This window comes from Camelus ferus, chromosome 20 (genome assembly GCF_009834535.1).
Source record: "Camelus ferus isolate YT-003-E chromosome 20, BCGSAC_Cfer_1.0, whole genome shotgun sequence".
Taxonomy (NCBI): domain Eukaryota; kingdom Metazoa; phylum Chordata; class Mammalia; order Artiodactyla; family Camelidae; genus Camelus; species Camelus ferus.
In genome coordinates this window covers 36,095,792-36,118,828 of record NC_045715.1, presented here as the reverse complement: position 1 = coordinate 36,118,828, position 23,037 = coordinate 36,095,792, and the positions used below count along the sequence as shown (strand labels likewise).

Below are 23,037 nucleotides of genomic sequence, written 5' to 3'. Positions count from 1 at the left end.
AGAAGGACTGAGAGCGCTTTTGCTACTGTTTTAACCGTCTGACAAGCCATATGATTAAACCCTGAATAAACATCTATTTACAAACAAATACGAGAAATAACTAATGAGGTTCTTCATCTCGTCAAAGAATGTCCCCCAAACTTCTAATTGCCACCGTTCAGCTTAGTTCAAGCTTCTAGAGAAGGTCAAACAGCAAAAAATTTTAATCACTCTTCATTTATCCAAACTGGCTTTGTCTCCTGTATGTCCAAGAATAAAAGCCTAAAATTCGATAATGACAAAATGTCTGAGAATGATTATAAAATTAAGTAATCTTTCCCTACAACTTTCTTAAGATAACGTTTTATTTCAGGCCCACTTTAGGCTCTCATTATTTCTGAGTCAGAATTGCTCTGAGTTAGTGAGACACAATTAAAACATAAGAATGCCTGTAGTTTACCAATAAACCAAAAAGTAAAAATGTTTTTAGTTTACCAAAAAATAAAAAGTGTATAAATTATCAGTATAACCACGAGCACAGCCTGTAACAGAGGACTGACAGTCAGCCCTGAACCCTGCAGCGCAGAGAGTCTCCAGCACCGCCCCGTAGACACCACGCTGGCACCGTCAGCCCAAGGGCTTCTGAGAAGAAAACAGCTTTCGCCGCAGCCACTGTCATTTAGAAAGTGATTTAAGAGGACAGTCCCTGCCCTTCCTGGCACTCCTAGTCTTTTCTTTTTTTTTCAATTGAAGTCTAGTTGATTTACAATGTTGTGTCAGTTTCTGGTGTACAGCGAAGTGATTCAGTTATACACATAACATTCTTTTTCAGATTCTTTTCCGTCATAGGCTGTTACAAGGGTCTGAATATAGCTCCCTGCGCTGTACAGTAGGTCCTTGCTGTTTCCTTCTTTTCTCAGCATCTGTTTTTAACACATCAGGCTGGGATTCCACCTTCCTCAACCCCACCCCTCCGGCCCCAGCATGGGAAAACTCAGCCTGTTCTATACCTCCGTCACTCACAAAAGGGGCTTGGCTTGGCGATTCTTGGCTTCATCCCCCAACCCGGGCTACTGAGAGGTAAGACGAGGTAACGTACAGGGTAACGTGGCAAAGGACACAAATGTAAAGGCCGAGAGGGCTCCCCCCAGATTGGTTTCACCGAGTGCGGGTCACTTGTCATAGCAGCTTGTGGGGTCTGCGGCACACGGCCACCTCCCCTCTCACCCTGACACACGCTCAGACAGGAGGGGCAGCTATCATCAAGGCCTCTGTCAGCACAGAAAGAACTGGGTGTTTTTTTCTTTCTTTCTTTCTCCTATTGACGTATAGTCAGTTTACAATGTTGTGTCAATTCCTGGTGCAAAGCACAATGCTTCAGTCATACATGAGCATACATATATTCATTTTCATATTCTTTATGACCGTAAGTTACTACAAGCTATTGAATATAGTTCCCTTTGCTATACAGTATAAACTTATTTATCTATTTTATATTTATTAGTTAGTATCTGCAAATCTCAAAAGTCTCACTTTATCCCTTCCCACCCCCTACCCCCACCCCGGGTAACCGTAAGTTTGTTTTCTGTCTGTGAGTCTGTTTCTGTTTTGTAAATAAGTTCATTTGTCTTTTTTTTTTTTTTTTTTTTTTTTTTTTTTTAGATTCTACATATAAGTGACATCATGTGGTATTTTTCCTTCTCGATGTGTCTTGTTATCAGCATCCCATCTTAGGCAGAGATACGTGTAGCTGCATGAACAGTCAAGAATCCGAGGGCAGAGCCTCATCACCACATGGCTGATGTTAAACCAGATCAGAGACAAACAAAAAGTAAGATGGCACCCGCCAATGGGGCCGTGGCAACAACAGCCCCACGGGGACTGGAACTGGCCTCAAGGAGACCCAGGGCCGGGGCCCCCGGCCACCCTAGGGGCACACGGGCACCAGGCTCTAACCTCCCCGACCTCTGCAGCCACAGTCAGTAAGCCAGCTCGAGACTCGTGCAAGGTGAACAACCTCCCCATTCTTGGTTCATCAAACATCTATTTCTGTTCTACAAAGAGAAGACGTAGCAGACGTTGGCCTGCGGGTAAGCCCGCCTGGGTTTCCTTTCTCACGGAAACTAACCACGTCCACATCAAGCACGTTTCATGTTTAACATCAATACACTGAGGGTGGTGCAGGCGCGAGACACGAGTACAGAGAACCTGGTCCTCTTCCCATCCCACACGGTGCCCTCCGACGAGGAGGGAGGAGCCTAGCGGGTGGACAGTGCTGCTCCACACTGAGCTCTCCTCCTGCTGGAGCCCCTCTGGGTGGTAAATGTGTACAGGGCCAACCTGCCCAGGCCGCTGGCTCCTGGCTCCAGCTGGTCACCCTGGACAGACAGACACACACACACCTCCCTTCAGCCACATACACACTTGATGTTTTTTCACACAACCCTTCTACTTTAGATGGAGATTTGAAATTGCTCCCCAACTGTCTGGTGCTCAGATAAGCCCCCTTTGAAATCAGCTACCTGGCAGGGACTGTCACCACTCCCTTAGACACCAGTGGGAAGTCTTAGGTGTGGGGAGAAGAGCAGGGGACAGACTCAAGACTGGGAAGGGCCAGGTTTAAGAGCAGAGCTTTGAAATCCTGGTCCGTCTGCCTCACGGCCGAGGGAGAAGACAGGCAGATTCTATCGGCTCCAAACACGCAGGAGAAAGAGAGGCCAGAGGAAACGTACGTGGGGAGACAGAGGAGGGGAGACACAGGCCTGCAGTTCCCAGACACCCTGGGCAGTCATCTCACCTAGAGACGGGGGTGGGTGAGCCATCTGAGGAGGGAGGACCCAGGAGAGAATTAATGATGTGCGGGCCGGGGTAGAACTCTGGGGACAGAGCTGAGAGGTCAAGGGGGCAGAGGGGTCACCAAGAGGGTGGGAGGACGTGGCAGCCAACAGGTAAGCGAGATGCAGGCTGGGCCCCAGGAATCTGCTGTCGCTGTCCAGAGGTCGCCAACAGAGTGGTTCGCAGAGCATCAAACCACAAAGGTGGAGAAGCGACGTTCCCACTGGTTCGTGTGGATGGGGGGTGGGGGGTGGAGGCAGCACCTGCCCGATTCTAGTCCGAGACAAAGATGGAGACAAGAGAGGAAGGGGAAGAACACGATTTTCTGATCGTGAAGTCAAACGTATTTATGTAAAAGGGCTGCTGTGCTCTGTCCATCGATTACAGCCCGACTGGGGACTGAAATCTCCTGGCTTTTTACTAACTGACAGTGAGTTTGTCTCATCAAAACAAAGAGCGAGCCATCCCGTGTCACAATCCCATCCAAAATAAACCCTACCGCCCTGGTAATTCCGAATGCCGGCGAGCCTGGGTGGGGAGTGTGCCTTCCGAAAGCTTGGCCACCCGGCGGGAAGAGGAGTTTGCGGCTTGAGGAGGAAACCAAGGTCAAGGGGAAAGGTCATGTTACCATGTTTGGGTTTGATCTTTCTGTCTGGAACGTCTGCGGAGTGGGCCATGGGGCAGACAGAGGGGAATGAAGGGCGCAGGGAAGCCCACGCCCGTCTGCTCAGAAGGCAGCCGGGAGGGGGCGCAGGGAGGCCAAATGTGGGGACATCAGAGCCCTGTCCGTGGGGAGGGGCGGGAGGGGTGCAGGAGCAGCAGGTGCAGATGAGGGAGGGGCAGGCTGAGAGGCAAAGGACAAAACCCCCAACATCAACATCCTCCGTGAAAAACCAGACCTGGCATCTCCGAGGTGATGCTGCGTGCGGGAGGGAGGGAGGATGAGACGGGAGGGCCGCACTGGCAGGGAAGGCAGGCTCCCACCACGCACAAACACCACGAATCCAGGCCCACTCAAAGGCAGGATCCAAACACGATGGGGACTAAACAACCAGCCGTGAACTGCAGGAGCGCATCAGGAGAGATGCTCCCAGACCGCGGTGAGGCCCTGACTGCTCTGACCGCAGGCCCGCTCGGGGCATCTTCCGGCTTCACAGACCCATTCAACCACTCGGCCCCAGCAAGGCTTCGAGTGCCAAAAGGACTGGCTGAAGGCTGGCTGTCTGACTCCAGCCTGCTTAAAACTACCCAGGATTGTCCAAGAAGACTAAGTCTGAACGCATGATCCGTGTCTGCATTTGCTGCCTCGGCTGTTACCCTGGGTGAGCAAGGAAAAAAACAATAATGCTAAAGGGAGATTGTTTTCCAAAGGCGCCATCCCGTTTATTATATTATTCCAACCCCCACGGACGTGCCCAGGAGGCAGCAGCCTTGTAGACAAAGCCATGAGTCCTGCCCGGGCAGCCTTTCCAGTGTCTGCAGGGGAGACAGGGAGAGGCTGTGAGGCCGGAAAGGTTGGCGTGGCCTCTGGGTGTTGCGGGGAGGGAGGTGGGACAGGGGCCCTTTGTCAAAGTTGTATTTTGAGTCTTGGTAACTTGTGCCGGGAAAGAAACCTTCTCGGCCCAGAGGGTTTTCACCTAATTCCAGCCACAATGACAGAAATAACCTCCACGCCTCAGCTTTTCCTCCCCAGCAGAGCTAACCAAATAAACACAAATGTGTCTTGAGATACAAGATCTCCTGTTTTGGAGGGAAAAAATTTTTTTTCACCAAAAAGTAAGGAATAACAGGAGGGTAAGTGTTAGGTTTCATACAGAATGAGAAGCTGGGGGTGGGGGGGACGTGGACAGTGTGACACTCGTCTTACTTGCCCACCTCCCAAAATAAAATATATATGATTCTGCATAATGGCTACTTAAACCTCAAGATGACAGCAACTAAATGCCAAAAACTAAAAATACAATCTTTGTACTTACCAGCTACTTCAGTGTCCCATTTAATACACACGAAAACACTACTGGTCTTTATGCACCAAAATTCTCTAGGGAAATGGAATTCTCAGGGATTGAATGCTTCAATCTGGAAATGAAGGCTTCCACTCTCCCTCAAGGCCTCTCCATCTTCTGAGGCCACGGACCCTTCCCCTCCCCTGGAGTGCAAATTAGCACCTGGGGTCAGGCGCATCCCTTCCGTGAATTCTGTGGGTCTGATCGTCTGCTGGGGTGGACACCCTCTCACCCCCACACCACGCACGGTGTTTTCCAACTGACAGGCTCGACCGTGGGCTGGGATGAGTCACTCGGACTCCTAAAACCACACTGCGGGTAACACAGAGCAGAGGAGCGGCCAGGGGCCTGGGCTGGGGTCGAGGGGACAACACAGATCTGCACAAGCACAAGGAGAGGCCTCTCAGCTTGGATAAACTTGCCAGAGCACTGATTCTCAACAGCTCCTGCCAGCTCTTCCCAGTGCACATCCCTAATCCAAGGCGGAGAAAAGCACCGAGTAGCCCAAAGACGGGGGGTTCCCAAGTTTCACCCAACGGAAGAAAGGCTTGCAGTGCTTACATGATGGAAAGGCTGGGGCCCCTCCCAGCAACTGATTCACGGGGTCTTGGGTCTGGAGGACCAGTCTGCATTTTAATCCGATGCCCCAGAGATGCAGATACAAAGGGTCTTAAGACCCATGAGAAACACTGAGGCATTTAACCTAATTGGTTCTCAGCCCTGAATGTGTATCACAATCAGCTGGGGCCATCATCCCCTGAGATTCCAGGAAGGCGGCCTGGGGTGAGGTCAGCTTTAAAAAAAGGAAAAACACGACCTCAGGTGAATCTGAGACTCGGCCGCTGACGCTGACGAGGCCCCGGCCGTGCCGGAGTGGCTGGTGTGGTACCCAACAATCACCGACGGCTCCCACCCGCAGGGCACCTCCAGGGTGAAGCCATTTTTGCCCTGAGGTGGAAACAGAGCAGTCTGAGGGCTTCCGCAGACTCTGGCAGACAGGCAGGACAGCAGGGGGAGGTCAAATAAAGCTGTTTTGTTGTGGAGTAGAAGATGGGAAAGGAATGGGGGGAAAGAGGCAGGAAAAGGATGGAAAGGGGACCGTTTGAATCTAATCTAACTACCTCCTTCCCATTTTTAAAATAAAACCAATTCTTACACCCCTCTACCTGTAATATCTGGGTTATTAAGACAGACACGTGAATTTCAGGCTGGGCAAAACCCGTTTTCTGTACTTAAGCTGCGGATTTAGCCCAAGGCTGAAGCTCAGACTGTAAGGACCCCCTTCTGGCCTAAATACTGTTCAGGACCTCAGCCCCCTCAGGGACTGTGTAGGCTCTGTTAGATTCTTAAATGAGTGACTCCCGGCTCCAATTTAACTTACGTGAGCTTTCCCTGGAGATTAAAATGCAGACTCTGGGGATCGTGCTCTGGGAATCCTAACTGTGGAGTCCTTGGGGAAAGTGGGAAATACGCGATTTTAACAAGGATTCTGAGGCAGGCGGTCCCAGAGCCCACCTGGAGAAGCGCCACCCCCAGGGAAGGAGGGAAGACCGGAATCCAGTCTCAATCTCCAACTGGAAAGAATTCCTGTTCTTGTGGTACCTGAAATCCCCTTTATCTGTGGTCTGATGATCAGCAGGACATTCTAATTTGCTGAACTTGGCCATTTTTCTCCATCCTCCCTTTTACACCTACAAATACGGTTTAGCCCCCGTGGTTGGAAGGCCTCTGGGACCGACTATAGCTTGTGTCTCTTGGACAGGATTCTTCCTTCAGCTCTACCTATGATGACTTAACCCCAGTGCCTGACGTGCAGAGCAGCACAGTAAACGCTTCTAGGCTGTGTGAACTCAATGTAGAAGTTCCTGTGTGCTTCTTTCTAAGAGCTGAAAATGCATTATGAAGATCAGATCACACCTAATGCCACGGCAGTGCTGAGCCGCTCATCTCTGACTGGTTCTCCTGCCAGTCATCTCCCGCTTTCTGAATTAATTTTAATTCACGTAATTCAGTCTGCCCCTCTAGGCTTGAAAAAGGGGCTGCAGACCTTGCACCCCATGACACAGCGCCATCCACAGCACTCGTACGAGTCAGTGACCAAAACGGAGGCTCTCCTCTTGTATCGGTTTCTCGCTGAAGTTTAAACAGAAGCCAACGGCCCCAAGGGCAAAGCCTGAGAAATCGTCCCATTCATTCACTCGTTCATTTCTCTGATCATTCATGTAGCTAATAATTAACAGACCCTGGCGGCTTATGTCCAGCTACATGGCAGAAGGTGAGGAGAAAAAGGTAAGGAAGGCAAGTCTGTGCCCTCCATGATCTCGGGAAGCAGTGGGGAAGGGAGGTACCTTCAGAAGAAGCCCAGTGTGGTGTGACACCCAACACTGGCAACCTCACCAGGGTGGGGAGAGTCTGGAAGTGGGAAGGGCAGGTTGATGACCTAAACTTTATTTGCCTCCATTGACTTTTTACAGTGAACCATACGCTGCTTTTATAATTAAAAAAAAAAAAAATCCCAAGATGAAATAAACTTGGAAACACAATGGGTCAGTGCAATTACTGAAGGGTTTTAGAAGGAGGGAGCATCGTCTGTGGTCCTCAACACTTAATGTGGAATTACCAGGCGTAAACTGCCCAGAGCGCACTCTGGTCCCAGCCGCAGAATACTGGTGACTGGTCCCCCACCTTCTGTCTTCCGGGTCCGCCTGGACGGCTCGTTCCCATGCTAGACACTGATCAGACACACACACATTATGACCAGAGCTATGAAATTCCCCATTAGTTGTATCATAGTCAGCTGTCCAAGACATACATCCCAGCTTGATCGCTCACAGCCCTTAGACCTGGCAGGTCCGGCAGGAAACTCTGATCGCTGCTGTTTCCTCCCAGAAATGGTGTTTTTCCAGCGTTCCTCTGACCTTGCAAAGAGTCCAGGGAAAAGCACAGAACAAGCAGCGCCGTGTGCTGTCAGCCGCTCTGGCATCGCTTCCGCCGTTACAGATGACCAGCCGGGTGCCAAGTCCAACGGAAACTTCCCAGCCCACGTTTACTGACTGTTCCGCCCAGCCTTCCTGGACGTGCTTCCCGGACTCTGGTTCCCAGGCGAGCTCTCCCGATGCGCCTGTTTCTCTCCCTGCTCCTTCTCAGTCACTCTCTCAAGTCTCTTTTCTCCAGTCCTTCACGACGGTGCTCCCCAAAGTCCTGCCTGGACAGTCCCGTCCAAGACAACAACTCCATCCATTAATCTGAAAGCTTTAGCCCATGAGGTCAATTCTCCGGGATGTCTTCCGTGATGACCCGGCAGCCACTCTCTCGCTCAGCCTTTTCTGCAGTTCATTCAGCGCTACTGACAAACCCTCCCACTAAGCCTTCTCAGAATCTCCCTCTGCGTCCCCTTCCCCAGTGATACTCTGCACGCCTCGTGCCCTTCACGGCGGCAGCTTCAACCATCACCTGCACACGGATGACTCCCAAACCTTCCTCTCCTGCTAACATGTCTCCCCTGAACCCGTACATTCAGCTACAGCCCCATTTAGATCTTCCAAAAGCTGGGGGGCGGGGATAGCTCATTGGCAGAGCTCATGCTTAGCGCACACGAGGTCCTAGGTTCAATCCCCAGTACCTCCACTAAACATAATAATAAATAAATAAATAAATCTAATTACCTCCCCCCAAAAAAATAAATTAATGAAAATCAGTGTGTTCATTTAAAAAAAAAAAAAGGCATCCTTCCCTCCACGTGTCCACAAATAAACTCATTTTCCCCTCAGATCTGGCCCTCTCTGGGGTCTCCCGTCTCCCCCATGGAGGGAAGTGGTTGTCCACCCCAGACCCAGGCCTCTCCCTCACCCTGCCCCTCAGTATCATTTTCCCTGCTCCCACTCCCATCCCTCCATCCCCCACAGGGGTGCCAGGCCTTCTGCATCCAGGCTGCCCTGATCAGCCCCGCGCTCCCTGCTGGTGCTGAGTGAGCTGAGTTACTCCCTTGCTGGAAACCCTTGCATAGCGCCACCCCCTCCCCCAAACCAGGCTTTCAAGGAAACACTCCTGGGGCGAGCACACAGGCCCAGCCATCTGCCTCTCTCCAGCCTCGTCTCTTGCCACACAGGATATCTTGTGTTTCCCAAATCCTTTGCACTATTTCAAACCTTCAGACACACACTTGTGCTACATCATCTGCCTGGAAATGTCTCCACCTGCTCCTTGCTCCTCAGAGCTTGGTAAATGTCATCTTGCCCAGTAAGCCTTCTTAATACCCCTCTCCTCCCGGGAATGATGGGGCCCCTCCCTGGCTCCTTCAGTCACACCTCTGACACCGCCCTGTCACCCCAGATGGACTTGGTCCTTCCACCCCTGCCCGCTAAATCTCTGTCACTAATCTGACTTGCCATCCTAGCTCCCAGCACAGCACTTGAACACCTGGTGCCGGTTAAATATTCAAGAGATGAATAAAACTCAGTCTAAAAGTGTCCTGCTCTCTGTCCCTTATCTCAGGGAAGCACACATTCCAGCCAGGACTTCACCAGTGCCTGGTTGTACATTTCACCGTGAACCATGCCACCTTTATTTAGAACACTTCTTTGAGTTTATTTTTTCCCGTTGGATCCTGGAGGAAGGTCAGAGCGGCTGCTGGCACAGCCAAGAGGGATTTTAGAAAGAAGAGCAGCTTCGACTGGCAGGAGGGGAGCACTCCAGAAGACCAGAGCCGATGGCCGCAGGGAGCCCTCTGCATGCTCCAACTGGTCACACCTGCAGGCTGGCTGGTCCCTGGTAGAGCTGAGGCGGGGGCCTGGATGTGGAGTCCGTGTCAGATGGGGAGGGGAGGGACACTCATGACCCACGCGGTTCCGCAGGGTGCCTGCCACCCCCCCAGCTTAGCTAGGGCCTCTGCCCGGAGGGATCTCAGCGCCCCTCTCCCGGGTGCTACTCAGGAGGGGGGGGGGCCCTGCCTTTTGTTGTGGCCGAGCGTCAAGTGCCTGGCTCGGGCCCCCCCACGTCTGTCCACACGCCCAGACCCCGTGTTCATCTTGCCCCGCCCCATCGGCCCTGCCTCTTGGTTCACATTCTGCAAGACCATCAAACAAAGGGTGAACAGCAGAGGCAAACGCTCGACGCGTGGACCGCCGCGTGGTGGCACTTGCCCCGAGCACCTTCACAAACAAAACCTACGTCGGCTAAGTACAGAACCGACCGCTTCACAGGCCCTGAAACGCCCTTGAGCGTTTTACGCCTGGCCCGCTTCTGCCCCGGTTCCTTCCCCATGTACCCCCATCTCCACAAGGCCCGGGGCGTGACCGTGCCTCCCTGACTTATTTCGACACAAGAATCCGACATCAGGTAGAGACTTCTAAATCGCTGACTCGCCTCTTTCGTTACTCTGTCTGGTTGGCCTTTAACGTCTCACACCCTCTGGAAACCTCCCACCTTGCTGGTTACCTGGCCGGTTACCTGGCCGAGGCCAGCCCTGCCTTCCACGCCTACAGCGCCCTGTTGTGCTAAACAGGCCACAGTCATGTTTCCCCCAGAAAGTCGAAAAGGCAAGAGTTAGTGATGCATCCGCCTTGTTAAAACATTTAAATGTTTGACAACAATGGTAAGGACGGTGCCCACAAACCTATGTTAAGTAAGTGAAAGCAAGACCCACCGGCCATGAGAGACAAAGCCACACCCGCTTCCCAGGGACCCGGGACCTTCACATTATCTAATCTCTTTCCTCTCCTTTCAAACATAAAACCCTTGACACTCTCAGCATTTGGCTTTCCTTGTTCTATGGCAATACACCAATCTTTTGCCAAGACAGCACAGCAGTTACCCTAGAAGTGTTACCTCGGAGCTTGCTGAGAAAAAATTCAAGTTAAAAAACCTCACGCATCTCGCACAGGTTTTGTGCTATTAGCAAACGGGAGCCCATCCATCTGTGTCTGGCTGTATACGTTTGTATTATGAACTATCGTTGACACTCATAAGCATTAAAAAAAAAAAAAAAGACCTGGGTCCAAGGCTTTTCCAAACTGAAAAGATTTAAGAATCATAATTCATTATTAGCTTTGAGCAGGTGTGTTAGATTGAGGACACTGTCAATACTTACAAAGCTAATCTAAAACCCCAGCGTTTCTATATACAATCCTCAAGTGTCGGTTCTGAATCCTGCCCCTCGTTCCCTCTTTCCTCCTCGGTTCCCTCATCCCTCTCTGAGACGTGTCTTTTCTGGCTTAATTGGCTCAGAGCACTGTCTGTGCTCACAACAGCATCTTAAGCCGTCGCCATCCTCGTGGAGAGATGCCATCCGGCCCTCGGCTGCCTGGAGACGCCCTGTCTCTTGGCTCAAGCCCGATTCACATGACAAACGAGGTGACCTCAAAATCCGAGGGAAGCCACGTGGCCGCTCGCCCTCAACAAGCACTTTTACAGCTGGAGACTGTCAAGTCGGTACCCAGGTCAACTGCCTAAACAGCGAGTGGAGACTAGCATCCCACGTGTTGGGATTTTGTTTTATTTCAGGAGAGACCGCTGCAATTATTTTTGTGTCTTCAACTCAGCCCAGTCCGTGTAAGTCCAACACTGCTTTGTATTATTTAATAATTTTATTTTGGTGGTAATTAGGTTTATTTATTTTTAGAGGCGGATACTGGGGACTGAACCCAGGACCTCATGCACGCTAAGCATGCGCTCTACCACTTGAGCTACACCTTCCCCCTTGTTTTGGAAAATCCAGCATCTGGCACTGGGCGTAGCAGGTGAAGGCTGAGCGAGTGACCCACGCGGGGCGGGGGTGGGGGGAGAACCCAGACCAACTGAGGAGCTTACTGACCTACAGAATACATTCAGAGGTGTTGATCTCAAACTCAGAGGGCACATCTCTATGACAAACATGCTAATTCAAAAACAGAGGGAGAGAGAAGGTTACATAAACTCACAACCTATTCAGCACAGTCACAATTTTTCTGATAAGAGGAAAGCAACCTCTGAATTACTTAATAAAGAGTAACAATCATTTTTCACTCTTTAATTAAGAGTAACAGCAGTTTTATTAATTAATATTAGATTAACAACAGTTTACTCTGTTACACTTCTTTGGAATTGCTCCCTGAGGCAGATTTTGAGTAACATAAAGGACCGTCAGTGTCTTTGTTTATTTCCTAAATTGGCATTAGGTAATGTTTGGATGTTTTTTAAAATCCAGTCCACTATAAAAAGTGAAACCACTGGTCTGAGGAGATGCAAAACAAACTGAGAGAGATCCAAAACCATTGTCAGCCAAGGCACTGTTGTCAAAACTTCCCTTTGGAGTTAGCAATTTGTATGGAGGGAGGGTATAGCTCAAGTGGTAGAGCGTGTGCTTAGCATGCGCCAGGTCCTGGGTTCAATCCCCAGTACCTCCATCAAAAAACCAAATAAATAAATAAACCTAATTACCTACCCCCTGCAAAAAAAAAAAAAAAAAAAAAAAAATTGTGACATTAATTTGTGATAGATTTTTCAGGTTTATTTGAGAAAATATCACCGATGTTTCTTTATAGTACCAAAAAGGGAGGGAGGGTCTCTTGGCAAAGTGTATTCCAACCCTTTCAGTGTTCTATGCATGCTCACATTTAAACAATGCTCCCTGGAAAAAAACAAAAAAAACTTTGTAGCACAGAAAGGTGATGAGAAAACATGACAGAAGCCCAATTTCTTTGCACCCTTCACTTTGAAAATAATTATTATTGTCTGGAATTAAAATGTGAGCTGCAGGCAATTATCTTTTTTCTATTATTAACCCCTCTTCCTAACAAAAGAGAAGGTAAGGGTTAGGACAGAGAAAGGGCTCATGACAGGAAAGCAGCAGCGTGTGCAAAGGCCGGGGGTGGAAATGACCTGGCTCTCCACCTACGCGGCAGAGTGGCCAGGCACTGTGGGCTTCACCCCGCGTCTCCTGCCACACTTTAGCAGCGACTGTGACAAAGAAACTCACCTGCTAAAACCATGGATTAAGTCTAGAGCGGGAGCAGGTGCTAAGCAGAGCGAGCACTAACCCCGTGGCACATCTGCAGTCTGCAGGGGCTGAAACTGGCTTCTGCCACACTTCTGGTGTGGGTATATGTAGTTATTACAAAAAACAAAAGAAAAAAAGGCTAACTGTTCATAGCCAAGTAGGAGGGCTTCTAGACACACCGGATTCCTTGCTTGCCAGAGAGAGCCTTTTTTCACGGCACACTCAGAAGCACCAAGACTTGACGGTACATCAGGTCGTTTCAGCAGGCTTCCAGATGGCCTTAGATTTCATTAAGCAAACCCACAGCTACAGACCACAGACACTGGTCAGCAGCTTGTGGTCGGACAGAAGACAGCCAGCCCAAGCATTTCGGCAGAGTCGAGCATCTCAACTTGGCAGGACGACCATCCTGCTGGTAGACGAGCCGTCCATCTGCTTACTCGGAAGGGATGTCCGGCTGCCAACGATGATTTGAACTAAAACTATCTTTTCGTTTCTTGCTAACTCAGGTTTGCAAAGTAATTCGCAAGGATTTCATGCGGTCTCCTGCCATGTTTTTTCTGCAGGCAGTATGGTTTGCTCCATATGAGAAATAAACTCACCCCCTCTTTGGTGGGGTTTGCTAACGCTGATCAGGGTCCCCATCACGTCACCCATCCCCACCTCACCTTCACAATTTTTGCCACACTGGCAGAGCACTTGTGTTATGATTTACCTCATTCTTTTCATTTGACTTTTCTAATGGGAGGAAGATTCAAAAATTTTTGAATCACTAATATGAATACAAAGCTATTACCACTGCCAGATACAGAAGATAACAGTGCAACAGAGCATCATTAAATTTTACAGAAAGCAACCCAAAGGAAATACAATTTTTCTAAAGGAAGGAAAAAGGGTACAACTTCCTCACTACAACTCAATATTAAAAATTGCTGTTTTGCAGCACCACTTAAAATGCTCTCTTATAGTGCTCGTGGCATATGCTTCACACTTTGGGGAAAAAAATGAACTAAATGGATAATGACACAGTACTGTGACGTAAGTCAAATTACAGCATAGACTATAAAACTCAAATTACTAACCCTTCAGGCAGGATTCACAATGCATTAGGAAAGTCTGCCCCAGATGCGTGGGTAGCAGGATACTACAATAGGGTAATATCTCTTCTCACATATCCAGAGACCATTTGCCTGGAACAGCTAAGAATCAGTGAGCAGAGAAAACAGGCACAGAGTCCAAGCATTAAAGTGTACACACTTCACCATAGAAAATAGCATCAGATCTTAATCTGAAGTCCATGTGCTTTTTTTTGGCCAGTATTTTAATCACACATTCATGTACTAATTTTATATACTCCCATCATTCTTTAATCTATGGGGCAATACCAGGTTTCTTTAATCCTATATAGATTTTAGCTAATTTGTCTGATTAAAAAAAAAAATAACTGACCAAGTTAGGACATGAGAAGCCGGTCAGTGTCCTGGCCTCTCTCTGGGTTTGCACGGAGCAAGGTCCAGCATCCCACCGGTGGAGGGGTGGGAGGGCGCGGCTGGCATGGAGGGGCAGGTGGAGGCTCCACCCCCAGCCCTCTCTGCCCAGCACATCTTGTCATTCTGGGGACAGAACCGTTCACACTGTGCTCATCCCAGGAAAAAGTCCCCACAGTCTGTCCCCAACCCATCAGCCCTGCCCTCCTCCTCCCCCTCCCCCAGCTCACACTTCTCCTTTCTGACTCCACACTCAATTCTCTTGACTTTGTTCTTGAAACTTCAGAGAGCGACACCACAGCAGTCAGGGTCTGGAGGTCCTGGTGGCTCTTCCTGGCCTGGGAAATGAGCCTGGAAAAACTCCTCTCCTCTTCATTTGCAGGTTTCTTTTGGTGAGGAACAGGAAACTTGTCTTTTCTCCCTCCCTTGAGCAAGGGAATGTCAGGAGAGGCAGAATTTTGCCCCGGGAATGGAAGCCAACTTGAACTTCGTCAGCTCGAGCCTCTCAGGCTTTAAGCTGGAATATCGTGGAGGTTTCCCACCTCCCATGTGGGCAGGTGCAAGGCCGCCGGAAGCTGAGCAAATCCGTGCTCCTGACCACGGGACGCTGATAGGGGCAGGCTGCAAAGTGGGTACAGCTAAGAACTTGCTCCTTGGTGGTGCAAGCAGGGTGGGTGGGCCAGCAGGTGGACCACCAGGGCTGGCATCCCCAGGGAGCTTCTTAGCAATGCAGAAGCTCCAGACCCAGTGCATCAAAATCTCCATTTTAACATAATCCTTTGCTTTCGGTAGCCTTTCCCTCCACTGTCCAGCAATGCTCTCTGGCAAATCAGGAACCCAGGAGGCCAATAAAGAGCCCAGTGTGACAGCAGCCAGCATTGGCTGTGGCCCTGCTACAACCCAGCTGCGCAGGACTCAAAGGAACAGCCTCGGATGATGGAGGAGGCCACCTCTGCCGGGGCTGTCGGCTCACAGGGGCCTCCAGACACGAGCCCCAAACCCTCCCAGATGCCTGCATCCCTGCCAAGTAGGGGTCCTCAAGCTGCCTCTCTCAGGCTGCGGCCTGTGTAACTTTGACTTAACTACTCAGCTGCCTTGGAGATTCACATTAATGGGATTTTATCAGCAGAAGGTGAGAGAGGAGACTCAGGGAGATTGTCCTGATCTGGAATAGCTCAAGACCTGTGTTCCTGTGGGTGAGACTGAAACAGTGACCTTCTTCTGCTCAGTCATCTGTGCGTTTTTTTCACCACTACAAAGAAAGCTCCCTCCACCCCCGCCACACACGCACACACGCACACACACACATGTACACACACACGAGCCAGAGCGAGGTCTGCCAGCAGGGGAAGGGGCGGTTCACCCGTCCTCAGCATTTCTCCAGGAGCCTGATGAAAAGCGGAGGGGCTGCAAGGTCCTTCCCCAAAACTCCAACAACCGCAGGAGGAGAAGCTGAAAATGAGGGGGAAACAAAGGTGGGGGGGGCGAGGTATCCCGGGGAGAGAAAACACTGTGTCCTGATACGACCTCAGAGAAAGCTTTCCTTCTTCCAGCAACGCACTGGAAGGCGTTAAGCGGACACGAGGGAAGAGGCAGGGGGCCCTTCTTCCTCCTCTGAATGCTGGAAAAGCAGCAGCCGCCATGGGAGCCGGTAAAACTGCTGGCTGACGATGCCGCCTGCCCACAGAGCGTCCTGTCCCACCAGCGTTGGTGACGGGGCTGGAGGCTCTGTGTTCAAGCTCTTAGGTTTTCTCTCCTCCCAAATAACTCAGCTCACACGTCTGCTCTTTCTTAGGCTTTACGACTGAGTCAACTGCCAAGACAGGAGAGGGTAGCTGCGAAAACGTGCACCCGAGACAGGGGGACGCAGGACAGCCTCAGCTGCACCACGGGCCTCCGATGCCCGCCCCCGCCACATCCAGGGTGAGGGACACCATCCGTCAACGACATCTGTGCTGAGTGCAGGGCACTGCCTGCCACCATGTCCCAGGGCGGCCACTCTTTAGGGTGTCCCGTGACCTAGAGCTATGGCTGATGGTCAACTTAAAAAAAAAAAAAAAAAGAAAAAGAGCTGGGTCAACCAGTCGTCGTTTAGAGCTGGCAACCAGATGTCCTAGCAAGGGGGTGAGAGGCCACAGCACAGCAGGTCTGGAGAGGCTGGTGCCACATCAGGTCCACGAAGACAGGCCACGGGACTCCGAACATGGTATATGACGTGAGCTCCGTGGCAATGCTTCTAGAATGTTGGTTCCAGCCCCACCTTTATAATCAAACCCCTTTATCTAAGCTGAGCTGGGCCCCTGCAACCAAACATGCCATTGGAAAACAAGCCCCCAAAATCACTTTTTTTCAAACACACTGTAAATCAACTATCCTTCAATTGAAAAAAATTTTTTCCACTTTTTCTAGTACCTTCAAGGTAAGAAATAATTCTCATAAAACGAAAAGAGAACCCTAAGTCAAGAAAGTACGGCTCGGTCTAAAGACAGTTTCTAATTTACAGGATCTGCTAGGTGGCAGGAATTTTAAAAGTGGGGGATAAAATCATTTTTTCTTCACTGCGTTTTCAAACAAATACTGATGGTCATCACTGTCTTTTAACAACGGCCTGCAAGAAAATCCTGCATCTGGTCCTTGGGGTTTCTGTGGAGGACATCAGACAGGAAGGGCCAGACCTAAGGTTCACTGGGAAGAAATCTACAGATTTTTGTAGGAACACAAAACAAAACACAAAGCAGGTGTGTAATACGAGAGAAAGAAAAGGATTATCATGTTTACAAACAATAGGGAGTACATGTGGGCTTATCCTGGGGAAATTAAACCAGAGTCCTTGCAAGCACTGAATTCCATCCCTCAAGACACAGCCTCTGGGAGCTGCCACTTAAACTTAAAGTAATTTATCAAACACGCTCCAACTGGCAGTGGGACCAGCCCACTGGGGAAGGCTCGAAGGGCTTTAAAACACAAGGTTAAACCAGGGCACTCATTTAAAAGTGAAAGGCTAAACAGGATAGAAATACCCTATTGAAGTGCTCAATGAAAAGGAAACATTACAGTGAAATCTGGAAATCAAAATAAACTCACAAATGTGCCACACAAATTCAGGTGGGCAGACCTGACCGCGGCTTAGTTAGAAATAAAAGGACAACACACAGGTCCGTTCACTGCAGGGAGGCGGATGCTCACAGGAGCACCCCTGGTACCGGGGCCACCGCCGGGAGAAAGCAGTCCTTCCCGGGGCAGCTCCCCTGACCTCAGCAGCCCGCAGGATTGGGACACAGGATGAACCACCAGCCCTCACTGTCACACCCGGTAACATGAAGAGGCAAGCTTGTGGCTTTCCCAGTCCACTCTCCACCACTGTGAATCAGAGCAACCCCACTTTGAGAAAGTTGGCGTCTCAAAAACTGTGCCGTGGAATATTGGAGGAAACACCTAAAAGGTGACTGAGCTTTTCAGTATGGCCTTAATTTCACCCTCAAATGGACGGGTAGCTTTCCTGCAAGCATCAGGGGAAAAGCACCTCTGGTAGCACGCAGCCAGCTGTACTTACTGAGAACGGCCCCCGGCGTCAGAAGAAACAAACGGACAATTCGAGTGGAATCTTTTTCTTACCATTCCGGGATACGTCAAGTTCGACCAGCTGCATGAAGTTTGCTATTTCTGGAGGGAGCCGCTGAATTTCATTATCACTAAGTCCAAGCTTTCGTAATTTGACTAGCTGGAAAAATTGCTGAAAGACAAAACAGTTCCATACAGATCTCACATATAGTTGCAATGCAAACTTTTTTGCCCAATATGAAATTTAAAAAACAGTTACGTCTTTTAAAAATGAGGACGGCACCAATATCAATTTCCTGATGTTGATATTGTACCATAGTCATGTGACGATGTTACCGCGGGGGTAAACTGAGTACACAGGACATCTCTGTGCTATTTCTGCAACTTCCTATCAATCTACAATGATTTCAAAATTAAAACTTTTTTAAAAATGAATAACTAACTCAATGAGAACAGTAATTACTCCTTTCTGCTATCCAGTTAGGTGGTGACATTTTCTACTAAGAAAAATTGATGCTAAGACAACATTAAAGATATTTGAAAATTAGAATAAAATATTTTTCAAACATTTTTAAAAGACATTACAGTGCATCAGAAAATATATAAATATTCCACAACCGTGTGGAGGAGAATCATTTCTGACCAATCTAAAAAAGAGCCTGCTCTGGATAATTCCATTAACCACAGCACTCTGAGCACATGCCTGTGGCCCCACACCCTCTGCAAACGGTACTCAAATGGCATTAAAGGAATTTGTAGAGAGATGAACACAGACATAAAAATATGACAACAAGGCGCGAAGGCAACTCAAAATGAGAGGGGACAAGAAGCAAAGTAGACATGCAACAAAATCCTCGAAGCCAGAAAACAGATCAGCAAAGGGTAGCCAACGGAAGAATCAAAACACAGCTGAGATGGAAGCCTGGCGTGAGCAGCCAATCACAGGTTAGGTCCAGGTACTGCTGAAGAAAGGAGATCTGGCTGAAGATGGACATAAGGATGGCTGGTCCCCATAACCCCTTCTCTACCCTGCACAACCAGGCAAGGCACCAGAAAGCATGGCTAAGGGAGGGGCGTGGTACCCTGCCGCACACGGGGGTTGGGGGGGTGGTGTCAGAGGCTGCTCAGTGCTAACAACCCCCCCTCCCCGCAGCCAGGTTCCAGGTGGGGAAACAGGCTCACGGTGCACTGTCAGGAAGCCCCACATTCCAAGCCCCACCCAGGCACACTGGGCTTCCAATCATCTTTTTTTTTTCCCCTTCAAGTGCCTGGATCTCATTTAAACAGGTGAGGTTCTCCTGACGCTGGAGGACAAAAAGCCCTTAACATGCAAGAGAGTGGGTGTCCACACATCCCTCAGAAGAAACAAATACGAGGGCGGGGGCAGGGAAGACTTCATCAGCCTAAAATGGAATGAATACCCAGGGAAATTAGAGACAGAGAAGCAGTGTGATGCTAAGAGGCAAGCTTCGAAGAATAAGCTCTCAGAAATTAGATGCTAGTGCAACATCAATGTAAGAATCAAAAAAAGAAAAAAGAGAGAGATGAAAGATAAACCTAACAAAAAGTCCCTCAGAAAGTAGAATAGAAAGACAATGAGATGGAGAAACAGGAGAGGAAAAGATAGGAAGAGTAAAGGATCGGACCGCAAGGCGCTAACTACAACGAACAGGTATTCCAGAGAGAAGACACAGGGACGGCAGAGGACACGTTTTCCAGTCTGAAAGGGCCCACGACAGGGACAATGAAACGAATGAAACAGAGTACAGAGGGATACCAAGGACTATTATAAAATTCCATGACTCCAGAATAAGAAGATTCTAAAGCTTCCAGAGACCAGAGGGTGGGGGCAGGGGGGTCATAACAAAGGACTGGGAGTCAGAACAGCACTGAACTCAACAGCAGACTTGAAAGTAAGAAGCCAATGGAGCAATGCCTTTAAAAGGCCATGAAAACATTATTCCCAACCTAAAGTTACATACCCAGCAAACTATCAACCATGTAGGGCGACAGAATAAAGATGCTTCCAGACATGCGTGGTTTCACAGTTTACCTTCCGTGCACCTTTCTCAAGAATCCATCACAATGTGGAAGTAAATCTAAAAGGGGGAGGAGCTGAGATCCAGACATCAGAGAACCAGCAAAACAGAGACAGAGGAAATTCCCTGGATAAAACAGTGATGGAATTCCAAGGCGTCAGCAGAGCAGTAGGTCCTAAGAGCGATCAGCCTATATGGAAAAGAATGTGAGGGCTCCCAGAGGGGAGCTCTGGAAAAAAAACTAAAATAAAAACACACGTGAGGGCTTAGCCGAGGTGCTTGGAAGTATCGAGATCTGCTTGGTGATAACTTAGAAACTGAAATGGGGAGGGGGCAGGGTATAGCTCAGTGGTGAAGCGTGTGCTCAGCACACATGAGAGTTCCTGGGTTCCATCTCCAGTACCGCCATTAAAAATAAATAAATAAATAAATAATCCTAATTAACCCCCCCCAAATTTTTTAAAATAAAAAATAATTAAATAATAATTAAAAAATAAAAATAAAATAGTTGGACAAAAAAAAAAAGAGAAATTGAAATAGAGAAAACAAAGCAAGCAAAAAAGGAGAGTTATTAATTCCAGGAAAAATAAATAGTATAAGACATAATCATAGCAGAAATATAAGATTTGGTTGTGAACAATACTTCAATAGTCATAAGATTTTAAGACATATATATTTAGAACAAAATTTTTATTACGTCAATATTGAAAGGATGTGAAAGAAACTCTAAGTGCTAAAGACTCATCTTCCATAGAAGAAAATCAATAAATAGCTAAAAAGTGGGGGTAGGAGAACAAACTGTAAAAGCAAGCCATTTAGGGATGTGGAGGCAGATGTCCGTAGACACACCAAGAGCTGGGGGTTCTCAAAACCCAGAGCCTGGAGTTGGGGGAGGGGGGCACGAGGCTGCCACCCCTCACTGATCCTGATGCGACTTCTTGGATTTTTCAAAAATTACTTGCATATATTACTTTGGTAAAAACAGAACTTGAATTTATAAAGGAAAAAGGCTCTGCTAAGAGTACAGGGCGCTCCAAATGATAATTTTGAAGGGTGCTCGCATTTAATAAGCTTCATCTTTTTTTTTTCTTTTTTGGGTACAAGGGATTGTAACTTCTATGATCAAAAAGAAGTTATCCTCTTTTTAGAAATCACTTGGGCAATACACAAACTGTAACAAGTCTTCAAGTCCATTGACATAAGAACAATACTTTGGGGCATCCATTCTCATAAATGAAATACTTGCAGATAAGAACAACATGCTACAATGCATAATATGCCTTCACATTCTCACCACTAAAAATGAAAAACATGTCAAAGAAGGGAAATGATTAGCATATCACTAGTAATTCACTAGTAAGCAAAGAACAAAATCGATCGCTATAAACACCACAGAACTTGAAAAAGATTTACGATGCAAATAGAATTTAAAAAGAAAACAAGATGGCAGGTACACTATGTGAAAAAACAAGGTGTGCGTGCGGGGAAGGGATCATAGCAGGGCAGGGTTGTGGGAGTGTGGAAGTTGTGCAGGGCAATAAAGGAAAGGCATGAACAACTTTATTTTTTTAAGGGAAAAAAAAGGAAAGACATTTCAAAATAAAATGAACTATGCATCTCAGCAAATGAATGCTACCAATTAGCTGCATATGATAACGAAAGTGCTCAACAAAAGGTCTAATCCTTTGGATTTCTTTAATCGTAGAGCTGAAATTTAATTTCTTAAGGAAAGGTACTGACATTTCCTTAGGCTGCATTATACTAAAGCATTAGCTGACACAAAAGCCATTCAAAAGAGTCACATTTGAATAACTGAGCTTATGCCAATTGTTCCAAGAGTCTGACAGTTTCATAATGCATCCGTGTGTTTACTCAAGCATGAAAAGCTCACTTTGTTTTCCAGGAAAGGCATAATAGCAACAGCACAAAAACCATCCCCAAAGCCATACATTCAGGGACCAGTCAGAAATAATATGAGAAATCAAGTCAATTAGAGACTCAGATCTACAGTGAATAATAAGTTAGGTTTACGTTGGGGGAAATGACAGCCTACAAAGCTCCCCATCCAATAGAAATTCCAATGGCAAGCAAATTTAAGTTTTGTTCTGCATGTTAAAAGCATCCTCAAAGAAAGCCTGTCACAAACACTCTTTATTCAACTGGGGAAGCACATACCGGATGGAAAAACAATCCTCTCTGACAGCATCCCAAGATGAAAACAGTAACTCCTCAATCCTTGTCTTATTATCCTGATGGGATCTTAATTTGGCATCCAAATGCTTTAAATTAACTGTATTCTTATAATACAGACACAAGCCACTAAGATCCGTTAAATCTTCAAGTTTTTGACTTCCTCAGAAAGTCAGGGAAGAAAACTCAACAAGCTTATAAACCCTTCTTCTGGATTACACTCTCTAATCATCTCAATGTCTCTACAACACTGGCACCTGTGTGTATCAGTCAGCCACTGCTGCGTAACAAATCATCCCAAACTTAGTGACTCAAAAACAACACGAGCTTTTTTCTCTTCTCACATTTCCGTGGGGTGCCTGGGCAGTTCCTCTGCTCTTTTCATCTGACCTCACTCATGCAGTTACACTCAGCTAGAGGGTCAGAAGGGGTGGAGATCCCCCCTGGTCTAACTCTTCCAGTCTGGCAGCAGTGCCAGCACCAGCTGGAGCCCCTCTGTTCTCCACAGGCCTCTTTCCTCTCCCTTATGATAGTATGGCTTCTTACACAAAGCTCTCTGAGCAGCGTTTGAAAGGGGCAAAGAGTCTGTGAGGACTCTTGGGGAAATCTGGTAGAGTAAACGCTCTACCACAAGATGGCATAGAATCCTCAGGTGTGCCATGTAAAAACTACACAGATTATCCCAGCAAATTCTATGGTTAATCACAGAGCAATGATTTTTCTAAAGGAAAGTTAAACAGAAAAATACATTAATATTATGAACAAACATTGGTTGAAAAGATTTTTGATACATGAGAAAGTTATAATAAAGGGAAAAACCCAAGAAATTTTCACAGAATATTAAAAAGATCCATTGGCTAAAGCAGAGAATTCAAACAAGCATATCTCACACCCAAATTTGAATTTGAAATGGTTTTAGCAAACACTCAAAAATAAGGACTACTGATGAAATAAGTGTTAATAAG

General features: G+C 47.9%; 1 protein-coding gene across 2 annotated transcripts in view; it reads right to left on the bottom strand.

Annotated features, from left to right (window-relative positions):
- Positions 1-23,037, bottom strand: part of LRRC1 (leucine rich repeat containing 1) — a 91,086-nt gene that overhangs the window by 34,685 nt on the left and 33,364 nt on the right. For both annotated transcript variants that reach the window (XM_032463306.1, XM_032463307.1), the window contains exon 2: positions 17,898-18,015. In XM_032463306.1, the coding sequence (XP_032319197.1) occupies positions 17,898-18,015 (118 nt within the window). The remainder of the gene's footprint in view (positions 1-17,897; positions 18,016-23,037) is intronic.